A 12,034-nucleotide genomic window follows, 5' to 3' on the forward strand; every position below is an offset into this window, starting at 1 on the left:
CCTGGCAGGGAAAGAGAGCAACTGGTTGTAGGCCATGTGCAGGACTCTGAGGTTCTGGTGTCCCACAAGCAGAGCAGCGCAGTTCTCATTCAGTTTGTTCCCCGTCAGGTACAGTTCCTGGAGGGTGCTGAGACTCTCCTCTGATTGGCTGCTGGGGGGAATTGTCTCCAGGGCATTAGCTGACACGTTCAGGTACTTTAGGCTAGGAGGAGGAGCAGAGAGCGTTGTATGTAAATAGGAAAGAACCCAGGATTAATTGCCAGTGATATACAGTTGAAGTCGGAAGTTTACATACACCTTAGCCAAATACAATACAAATCACCATTCCTGACATTTAATCCAAGTACAAATTCCTTGTCTTAGGTCAGTTAGGATCACCACTTTATTTTAAGAATGGTGAAATGTCAGAATAATAGTAGAGAGAATGATTTATTTCAGCTTTTATTTATTTCATCACATTCCCAGTGGGTCAGAAGTTACATACACTCAATAAGCATTTGGTAGCATTGGGTCAAACGTTTCAGGTAGCCTTCCACAAGCTTCCCACAATAAGTTAGGTGAATTTTGGCCCATTCCTCTTGACAGAGCTGGTGTAACTGAGTCAGGTTTGTAGGCCTCCTTGCTTGCACACGCTCTGTCAGTTCTGCCCACAAATTTTCTATAGGATTGAGGTCAAGGCTTTGTGATTGCCACTCCAATAATATTGACTTTGTTATCCTTAAGCCATTTTGCCACAACTTTGGAAGTCTGCTGGGGTCATTGTCCATTTGGAAGACCCATTTGCGACAAAGCATTAACTTCTTGACATGTTGCTTCAATATATACACATACTTTTCCTTCCTCTTGCGGCCATCTATTTTGTGAAGTGCACCAGTCCCTCCTGCAGCAAAGCACCCCCACAACATGATGCTGCCACCCCCATGCTTCACGGTTGAGATGGTGATCGCCGGCTTGCAAGCCTCACCCTTTTTCCTCCATCGTTATGATGGTCATTATGGCCAAACAGTTCTATTTTTGTTTCATCAGACCAGAGGACATTTCTCCAAAAAGTACTATCTTGGTCCCTATGTGCAGTTGCAAACCGTAGTCTGACTTTTTTATGGCGGTTTTGGAGCAGTGGCTTCTTCCTTGCTGAGCGGCCTTTCAGGTTATGTCGATAGAGGTCTCGTTTTACTGTGGATATAGATACTTTTGTACTCGTTTCCTCCAGCATCTTCACAAGGTCCTTTGCTGTTGTTCTTGCACTTGTACATTCATCTCCAGGAGACAGAATGTGTCTCCTTCCTGAGCGTTATGATTGCTGCGTGGTCCCATGCTGTTTATACTTGCGTATTATTGTTTGTACAGATGAATGTGGTACCTTCAGGCGTTCCCGAGGATGAACCAGACTTGTGGAGGTCTACAATTATTTTCTGAGGTCTTGGCTGATTTCTTTTGATTTTCCCATGATGTCAAGCAAAGAGGCACTGAGTTTGAAGGTAGGCCTTGAAATACATCCACAGGTAAACCTCCAATTGACTCAAATGATGTCAATTAGCCTCTCAGAAGCTTCTAAAGCCATGACATCGTTTTCTGGAATTTTCCAAGCCGTTTAAAGGCACAGTCAACTTAGTGTATGTAATCTTCTGACCCACTGGAATTGTGATATATTGAATTATAAGTGAAATAATCTGTCTGTAAACAATTGTTGGAAAAATTACTTGTCATGCACAAAGTAGATTTCCTAACCGACTTGCAAAACTATAGTTTGTTAACAAGAAATTTGTGGAGTGGTTGAACAACCTAAGTGTATGTAAACTTCTGACTTCAACTGTAAGTGATGTAAATGTGTAATATCAAGTCAGCATTAGATGATTTAGACAGTGTAAAATGTAAAATGGACTTCCTCTTAAAACTGTTATGACCTGAGAGTTAAATGCTCTTGTTACCAACACTGGCCATAAATGTCCTTTAACAAAACAGATTCAGATAAAGGATGACAGGGAGAAAATCCATAAGAATACACCTTCTAGTGGTGGCTATTTTAAAACACTGAGAAACAAACGTTGTTGACCAATGAGGCACTTTACAGCAGTCACACTGGCGCTCGATGTCTCAGCATGGGAGACAGAGTAGAGTAGGCCAGGCCTAATGGGTGCCCAGTGATTTATCAGACAGTAAACAGTAGAGTGTCAGGCTGTTGGGGGGGGGGGGGGGGGGGGGGGGGGCTCACGTTACAGTCCAACTCTCTGACTGGTCCACTGAGCCATACCCTCCAGAGCCTGGCATAAAAAGCCCAGTGGACCCAGTCAGTCCACCTCTACTGGAGCAGCTAAATAGGGCCACCACATGTCTATGTGAAGTAAGACATCTCTTACAGACTGCCAACCACTTTAAGCTAGATACCCCATCAAATATTTATACTGTATTTCTACTGCATGATGTAAGGAGGATGTACTGTAGGGCAGTGTTTCATTTCAATATGCCCGATCCTGTTTTGTCCTTTAATTGGTTGTTGTGGTTGAATAGAGGCTCCGGGGTTAGAGCAGCAGCAGTAGCGTCACAGGCCCTGGGGGAGACAGAGCATCAGCTGCAACCTCCAAAACACCTGTCAGAAAGGGAGGGAGAGGCAGCGAGAGGGAGAGCGAGGACAAGCACCAAAGAGAAGGCTAGGAGAGAGGGTGGGTGCAAAGAGAGAGAGAAGAGAGAGCGGAAGGTGGATTGACCCACTTTAAGGCCTTGTAGAAGAGGCTCTCTGGGAGCTCGCCTAGCTTGTTGTGCTGGAGGTCGAGTACTTCCAGGGGGACGTGGTCAAGTAGGTCAGGCAGTCTCTGGAGCCTATTGTTCCCAGCCAGCAGCTTCCTCAGACTCAGGCTGCTGAGCAGTCTAGTGGCGAGGGAGATAAAAAGAAAGAGAGAGAACATCTCCTGCTGTGAATTTGATAATTTGTGAAACTGGGGGAAATCTTGAGGTAAGGTAACTCCACACCCAACAAATCCATCAATGTATTTTTCAACTTGGCAGCCTAAAGTTACCAACACAGCACAATTTACTCCAATAACAGGTCTCATCTGCAGCTACGCAGTTGAGCCGAATATTATCTTGTTTGTGAAGGCTTTGGTCGATTCAAATGCAAATATAGTTGTGTTAAAGGGTAACGTTAAATGATGGTTGCTTTGAGCAGAGTGCTCCAGCATCACCATACTGAGATCACAGTCTGCTGACAGAAAGACGACAAGCCGTACGTTGGCTTCACACAGGCAATGAAATCCTCTCATCAGCTGACTGTCAACACATCTGCTGATGTTTTAGGGACAGTTATTTCTGGCCGGACATTGGCTAAATGATGCCCAATGTTAATCAGATTAATATGGTGCTCATTCTTATAATAATTTCAGAATGTTTAAAAGCCAAATCCGCCTGATACGAGATGGACATATTAAACATATAGCGCTACATGATGGACCCAGTAAGTAACGGCCTTTAATCTACCTTAACAAATATGGATGTTTAGAACATCTTTAGATGAATAACTAGAGTTGGAAGTGAGGAGTTTGAGAAGGATGAACTAGTCCTCGTAGGGAGACTAACCTGGCTGGTAGTTCAGACAGGAAGTTGTGTGCAACGTCCAGCACCTCCACCTTTCTACTGTCACACACCCAGTCTGGAAGGTACTCCAGCAGGTTCCTTTTCACAGAGGTCACAGTGGTCAGAGGGGATATAAGAGGGGATATAAGATTTTTTTACCTCCAACTGTACATATACAGTGCATTCGGACGTATTCAGACCCCTTGACTTTTTCTACATTGGTACGTTACAGCCTTATTCTAAAATAGATTAAATTGTTTATTTCCCCCTCATCCATTTGCACACAATAACTCATAATGACAAAGCAAAAAACTGTAATATCACATTTACAAGTATTCAGACCTTTTACTCAGTACTTTGCTGAAGCACTTTTGGCAGCAATTACAGCCTCAAGTCTTCTTAGGTTCGACACTACAAGTTTGACACACATGTATTTGGGGAGTTTCTCCCATTCTTCTCTTCTCTCTCGTTGTCCTGTTGGAAGGTGAACCTTCGCCCCAGTCTGAGATCCAGATTGCTCTGGAGCAGGTTTTCGTCAACTTTGGATCATTCATCATCCTGACTTGTCTCCCAGTCCCTGCCGCTAAAACAACACCCTCACAGCATGATGCTGCCATCACCATGGTTCACTGTAGGGATGGTGCCAGGTTTCCTCCAGACATGACGCTTGGCATTAAGGCCAAAGAGTTCAATCTTGGTGTCATCAGTCCAGAGAATCTTGTATCTCATGGGCTGAGAGTCTTTTATGTGCCTTTTGGCAAACTCCAATCGGGCTGTCATGTGCCTTTAACTGAGGAGTGGCTTCCATCTGGCCACTCTTCCATAAAGGACTGATGGGTGGAGTGCTGCAGAGATGGTTGTCCTTCTGGACGGTTCTCCCATCTCCACAGAGGAACTCTGGAGCTCTGTCAGAGTGACCATCAAGTTCTTGGTCACCTCCCTGACCAAGGCCCTTCTCCCCTGGTGGCTCAGTTTGGCCGGGCGGCCAGCTCTAGGAAGAGTCTTGGTGGTTCCAAACTTCTTCCATTTCAGAATGATGGAGGCCGCTGTGTTCTTGGGGACGTTCAATGCAGTAGAAATGTTTTGGTACCCTTCCCTCTCGACACAATCCTGTCTCCGAGCTCTATTGACAATTCTTTCGATCTCATGGCTTGGTTTTTGCTCTGACGTTCACTGTCAACTGTGGGACCTGAAATAGACAGCTGTGTGCCTTTCCAAATCATGTCCAATCAATTGAATTTACCTCAGGTGAACTCTAATCAAGTTGTAGAAACATCTCAAGGATGATCAATGAAAACAGGATGCACCTGAGCTCAATTTCGAGTCTCATAGCAATTGGTCTGAATACTTATGTAAATAAGGTATATCTGTTTTTTATTTTTTAATACATTTGCTAACATTTCTAAAAACCAGTTTTCGCTTGGTCATTATGGGGTATTGTGTGTAGATTGACGAGGAACATTTTTTATTTAATCAATTTTAGAATAAGGCTGTAATGTAACCAAATGTGGAAAAGTGAAGGGGTCTGGAAACTTCCCGAAAGCACTGTATATGAAAAAAGGTACCAATATACCAAGTTCATGATGAGGGGAAGAATGTTGATTGATTAATAACATTACCATAACAATACCAATCCCATAACACCTTTTCCTTACTGATTGAGAAACTGAGGCCCTGGCCACACAGCACTCACCGTGATAGGTCCATCTGTGTCAGCTGGTTGGGTACTGGGTAGATGTTGACTGTGGTCAGGCCTGTGGGTAGAGGAAAAGCAGTGATCAGCAGCCAAGCTAGTGATGGCTATATGCATTATGTAACCGTAACAGTGGTAGAGGGCCTGGAGAGACAGGACCAGGGAGGGAGGTGCTCCACTCACGGTTGCTGCTGGCGTGGAGCGTGCGCAGGGTGAAGCCACTAAGCGTTAGCGCCCTCAGCTGGTTTCTCTGACAGTGCAGGGTTTCCAGGCTGCAGATGGAGCTCAGGTCCAGGGTGGCCAAGTGGTTGTCCCTCAGGTCCAGCTGGGTCACCTGCTTCACTGCCTCCAGGGCCTCACTCTTCACCCAGCGCAGACCGTTCAGCCTGCATACAGTACACAGCATTAACACCCAGGCCTCATACAGTACACAGCATTAACACCCAGGCCTCATACAGTATACAGCATTAACACCCAGGCCTCATACAGTATACAGCATTAACACCCAGGCCTCATACAGTATACAGCATTAACACCCAGGCCTCATACAGTATACAGCATTAACACCCAGGCCTCATACAGTATACAGCATTAACACCCAGGCCTCATACAGTATACAGCATTAACACCCAGGCCTCATACAGTATACAGCATTAACACCCAGGCCTCATACAGTATACAGCATTAACACCCAGGCCTCATACAGTATACAGCATTAACACCCAGGCCTCATACAGTATACAGCATTAACACCCAGGCCTCATACAGTATACAGCATTAACACCCAGGCCTCATACAGTATACAGCATTAACACCCAGGCCTCATACAGTACACAGCATTAACACCCAGGCCTCATACAGTACACAGCATTAACACCCAGGCCTCATACAGTATACAGCATTAACACCCAGGCCTCATACAGTATACAGCATTAACACCCAGGCCTCATACAGTACACAGCATTAACACCCAGGCCTCATACAGTACACAGCATTAACACCCAGGCCTCATACAGTACACAGCATTAACACCCAGGCCTCATACAGTATACAGCATTAACACCCAGGCCTCATACAGTATACAGCATTAACACCCAGGCCTCATACAGTATACAGCATTAACACCCAGGCCTCATACAGTATACAGCATTAACACCCAGGCCTCATACAGTATACAGCATTAACACCCAGGCCTCATACAGTATACAGCATTAACACCCAGGCCTCATACAGTATACAGCATTAACACCCAGGCCTCATACAGTATACAGCATTAACACCCAGGCCTCATACAGTATACAGCATTAACACCCAGGCCTCATACAGTATACAGCATTAACACCCAGGCCTCATACAGTATGTAAGGGAAAATGAACAAGGGGCTATGCGTTCACGATGTGAAAGGTGTGTTCCAACACGAAGCGCTAGAGTAGTGGAACTGACCGTCCACGGAGTTTTCCAGAGAACACACACAGCCCCAAGTTGATTATCCCTTTTATACCATAATAATACTATAATTTAACACATTTACCGCTAGAAATGTGTTCATTTAACAAGGCCAATAATGTATTCAATGTGACTTTGCTTTCAAAAGCAGCTCAAACATAGAACATGAATGAACTATAGCCATTGAATTCTACCCTGCTGATATACCATGCGTTATAGGGAAATAATGCACACTCTTAAATGCCCTCCAAGCCAATCAGAAATGAGTATTCAACAATGCCATGGTATAAACAGCCTTATAAACTGGGTGGTTCGAGCCCTGAATGCTTATTGGTTGACAGCGGTGGTATACCACGGGTATGACAAAATGTGTATTTTTACTGCTCTAATTACATTGGTAACCAGTTTATAATAGCAATAAGGCTCCTCGGGTTTGTGGTATATGACCAATATACCACAGCTAAGGGCTGTATCCAACGAGTCGTGCCTAAGAACAGCCCTTAGCCATGGTATATTGGCCATATACCACACACCCTCAGGCCTTATTGCTTAATTTACACACAGGTCCCATACACATAGAATTAAGATATTAACATCAACATGATGTTAAAGCACTGGCTTCAGACAAACAGAACACTGGGTTAGAATGCTGACAGCAGACAGACACAAGACAGAATATAGTCAGCAACTAGAAAAAACTCCTCCTCCAAACCAGAGGCCAGTTCAGGTGAGGAGTGGAGAAGAGCAGTAGTCCATCCTCTTTGCCTGGCTGATGAGTTCCAGACTGGCCCTGTGTGTCTCCTTGATCTGATTTCACTCTGCAGTACCTCTCCCTTTTATGAGCCCAACTGGCCTCCTAATCCTGCAGGCACCCATCCCCCATAAATCCAACCCATCCCTCCACCCAATAACTCATTCTCAAGGTGAGGCAGAGAAAGAGAGAAAGAGAGAGAGAGAGATAGAGGGAGAGGGAGAAAGATGGAAGGAGAGCGATGAATAACGACTAAACTTTAAAACAGTGACAGGGAATCAAGGGGGTGATACTGCAGGTTTTTAGGGGATCAACCTCACTATCAATGGCTGCATCAGAGCTGGATAGAGAGATGAGAAAGGCATTTTATATGAAAATGGCTGGGTAAGGCAGGGTCAGGCATCGGGGTGAGGTGCATTTGGGGGGGATACATTGAACCGCTGCTGCCAACTCTTTGTGAGATTTACTGACAGGGGAGATCTTATTACCATTGTGTATTGATGCTGCATTATGCATGCTGTGACTGATGAATAGAGTGTATACACTGAGGGATGAGAGAGGGAGAGTGAGTGAGAAATAGGAATAGAAAGAAAGAGACGGAGGGCCCGTACGAGGGCAGAGTACAGACTGGTCTAGTTTCTCACCGCAGGTCGATGTTCTTGAGGTGGCTCATCCTGGCAAGGATCCCCAGCTCCAGGGTCTCCACCCTGTTCCCAGCCATGGCTAACTTGTCCATGCCACTTAGCCTATCCAGCACACCAGGGATGTGGGGGAAGTTGTTGAAGGAAAGCCCCAGGCTGCTGAGCTGAGCTAGGCCGCCAAGCTCTTCAGGAAGGAAGCTCAACTGATTCCCATCCAGAGACAGGGTCTGCAGACTGGGGGACAGAGACAGACATTTACATTTCTTTCATCTCTGTTTTCTGAGGATACACAACTATTTTGCATTCCATAATGAGAGGTGAAAATGTCGGTGTTTGTATATTTGAAATCATTCTATATTAAGCATCATGTGAGCTGAGAGCATGAAAACGGGCCTGATTTTAAGGCTTGATTTAATCTGATTGCATAACAACAAACAGCTGAACTTAATGCATTGGTTCAATTAACACACACACACACACACACACACACACACACACACACAGTGATAACATGCTTGATAATGATTCATTGCTAAGAGGAGGATGTGGGCTCATGTGGTCAGAAAGGGGCTAATGTGGAGAGGCGAGAAGCGGGGCGAGTGGAGTGTTCTACACCCAGCAGCACAAAATGTCCAACCCAACATCCAGTACATAGAGGAACTGATACTCATACTGACCACCATGGAATTATACCCTACCTAACACAGCTAGAGTGGGAATGTTAGAATGTACTCTATGCCAAAATGAAAAGAAGATATATTTTTGGCGGACTGATACAGGGTGTATGTGTGTGACTGTCTTACCTCTGGAGGTTGCCTATCTGTGCGGGGACAGTGTTCATGCCGTTACAGGAGAGGTTGAGCTCTGTCAGGGTGAGGATCTCACAGACAGACTCTGGAAACACTCCCAGGCGGTTATGTGAAAGGTTCAGGCTCTTCAGCTGGGAAAACCTGGGGAGAAAGAGAGGGTTTGAAAAACTGGAGCTGGCTTTTCTGACATGTTCAATGAATGACCAAACGCAACGCTTTGCTTGTTGCGACAAGTCTGATTATAAAAAGAGATGTATTTTGTGAGCTCATTGCGTTGGCTCCTGTAGTCTCGTTCATCTTAAATCGCTCCATTGGAATTTGTGTCCTTGTTACTACAGGCTGTTCACATTTTCATTTCCTCTTCACGGACCGGTGAGTATCATATCCATATCAAAACCAAAACCCCATCTCAAACACAAAAAGTACCAATACAAGCATTTCCGTGAATGAAGTGATGCAGAACGGATGGGGGATGGAGGTGGCCGCTGTGAGTCACACCACATGTTAGAGCACATACCCCCCCCCCCCCCCCCCCAGCCTCCCTCACTCTCCTAGGCCTGCTCGGAGTCTAAATATACAGATAGAGGGAGTGACAGACACACAGAGAGAGAGAGAAAAGGAGAGAGAGAGAGAGAGAAAAAGAGAGAGAGACAGAGAGAAAAGGAGAGAGAAAGGGAGAGAGAGAGAGACAAAAAGAGAGAGAGACAGAGAGAGAAAAGGAGAGAGAGAGAGAGATGCAGTGATGTGTACATTTTATTCCTCTCAGCTACCCGGCACAGTTGATCCTCTAGAATGTGTTCTTTCCACAGCCCTTCACACACGTACACCACTTATTCCATCTCGGCCCTTCCTGTAATGCTTGCCTTACAACAGGAAATAATACAGAGGGTAGTAGATCATTAACATTTAATAGCATTATCTCTTTTGAGAATGCCAGCTTGTTCAAATATGCTTCAGTTGGACCATAGGAGTGGACACTGAGCTTCTTGCCCCTCCACAAGATAATATGCAGGCTGAACCACTGTCTCTGAGCATCGACCACAAACAAAATATATACAGTCAGGAAAACGTATCAGCACCGACTAGACCATAAAACAAGATCTGTGATAAACAATGTACGTAGTTGCAGAAAATCATATGACATGCTTACATAATGCATTTGGGTAATACAGTCAGACTGTGTTGTAACACATTGCATTGTAACAGGGAGGACAAGTATATCTGTGGACAGATGAAAATTTAGTATTGAGGTAAGTGTGTTACTGGGCAGGTTTTGTTGGGAGATTTGGCAGGATTGGTATTGGGCTACAGGTTTTGCTTGGCATGTTTGGACTTAGTATTAGGTAGGGGTTTCCTGAATAAGGTGTGTCAGTGGCTGGGTGCTGCCCCGCCTGGTGAGAGAGTGTATTTACCTGGGGAGGTTGAGCAGTCCTCCGGGGCCCTGCAGGGACATGAAGTTGTGTCGGAGGTTGAGATGGGTGAGGTCCTGGCTGTAGAACAGGTACTCTGGCACCTCCTCCAGACTGTAGCATGACAGATCCACCAGGCTGATGGTCTGAGAAACCACCTGCAAACACAGGGAATGTCTGTTTACTGTTTACTGCTCCCAAATTGTTTTTTTATTGAAGCTTAGTGATAATAGAACAAGGTTTTGCCCAGCATGGTCATAAATCACATTTTGACCAGAAACCACCTGCATGGAGCAAATGAGGTTTGCACACACACACACTTTAATTAAAAAAGGCAACTTTAATTAAAAAAGGTTGAGTCGGTTCAATAATGATCATTTCACAGAAGGGAAGTTGGATTCATACACTGTCTTCAGCATAACAGAATGATTTATGGAGCATTATAAACAAAGGAATACTGATAAGGTCATGTTGTGAGTCCATAACAAAACAGGATGTTCACACAGCTCTAGTGTTGTGGTCTAGTAGAGTTGGCAGCATGAACTCCACAGAGGTGTGTGGTGTGTATATCCAGGGGTGAAAGTAGATTTCATTTCTTCCCGGAACGGGACCTCCTGTGTGTGAAAGTGCTTTTAAAATTGTTTATAGTCCTAATCATAGAATTACATAGAATCCCTTTTAATTTAATAGGAGTTCTGATAGTATTTCAATTAGTCTTTGATGGATATTTTATGTGGTTGAAAATGGAATACTTTGAGCTTCTATGTCGCTGAAAGAAAACGCACATCTAAGCTACACAGCACAGTCCCTAAACACACATTTGAATCATATTTTGCCACTCCTGTTCCCGAAACAAATATGTAGATTTGGTCTATCATTTTACTGCAAGGAACTCAATTCTGCAGGAGTTTACATTATAATACGCTACATAGGAAGCATACATTCAGTGTCCAGACTTCTGTCAGGACTTCCGTTTCGGTTACTTCCGTATTTGGTCGGCAGGTAACCTAGTGGTTATACCGTTGGGCCATTAACCGAAAGGTTGCTAGATCGAATCCCCGAGCTGACAAGGTAAAAATATGTTGTGCCCTGAACAAAGCAATTAACCCACTGTTCCTAGGCTGTCATTGTAAATAAGAATTTGTTCTCAACTGACTTGCCTAGTTAAATAAAGGCTAATATATATATACATATATACAGTGCCTTGCAAAAGTATTCGGCCCCCTTGAACTTTGTGACCTTTTGCCACATTTCAGGCTTCAAACAGAAAGATATAAAACTGTATTTTTTTGTGAAGAATCAACAACAAGTGGGGCACAATCATGAAGTGGAACGACATTTATTGGATATTTCAAACTTTTTTAACAAATCAAAAACTGAAAAATTGGATGTGCAAAATTATTCAGCCCCCTTAAGTTAATACTTTGTAGCGCCACCTTTTGCTGCGATTACAGCTGTAAGTCGCTTGGGGTATGTCTCTATCAGTTTTGCACATCGAGAGACTGACATTTTTTCCCATTCCTCCTTGCAAAACAGCTCGAGCTCAGTGAGGTTGGATGGAGAGCATTTGTGAACAGCAGTTTTCAGTTCTTTCCACAGATTCTCAATTGGATTCAGGTCTGGACTTTGACTTGGCCATTCTAACACCTGGATATGTTTCTTTTTGAACCATTCCATTGTAGATTTTGCTTTATGTTTTGGATCATTGTCTTGTTGGA

The 12,034-nt window shown here is 44.3% G+C and overlaps 1 protein-coding gene across 1 annotated transcript in view; it reads right to left on the minus strand.

The window, feature by feature from the left end:
- Positions 1 to 12,034, minus strand: part of LOC110506525 (PH domain leucine-rich repeat-containing protein phosphatase 2) — a 54,487-nt gene that overhangs the window by 13,420 nt on the left and 29,033 nt on the right. Inside the window, exons 6-13 of the mRNA XM_036964043.2 lie at positions 10,320 to 10,474; positions 8,902 to 9,048; positions 8,102 to 8,332; positions 5,444 to 5,646; positions 5,261 to 5,321; positions 3,571 to 3,666; positions 2,710 to 2,865; positions 2 to 202 (exon numbers count right to left, since the gene is read on the minus strand). Of these exons, the coding sequence (XP_036819938.2) occupies positions 2 to 202; positions 2,710 to 2,865; positions 3,571 to 3,666; positions 5,261 to 5,321; positions 5,444 to 5,646; positions 8,102 to 8,332; positions 8,902 to 9,048; positions 10,320 to 10,474 (1,250 nt within the window). The remainder of the gene's footprint in view (position 1; positions 203 to 2,709; positions 2,866 to 3,570; positions 3,667 to 5,260; positions 5,322 to 5,443; positions 5,647 to 8,101; positions 8,333 to 8,901; positions 9,049 to 10,319; positions 10,475 to 12,034) is intronic.

The sequence above is a fragment of the Oncorhynchus mykiss genome, chromosome 26 (genome assembly GCF_057628025.1).
Source record: "Oncorhynchus mykiss isolate SJ-2025 chromosome 26, ASM5762802v1, whole genome shotgun sequence".
NCBI classification, from domain to species: Eukaryota; Metazoa; Chordata; class Actinopteri; order Salmoniformes; family Salmonidae; genus Oncorhynchus; species Oncorhynchus mykiss.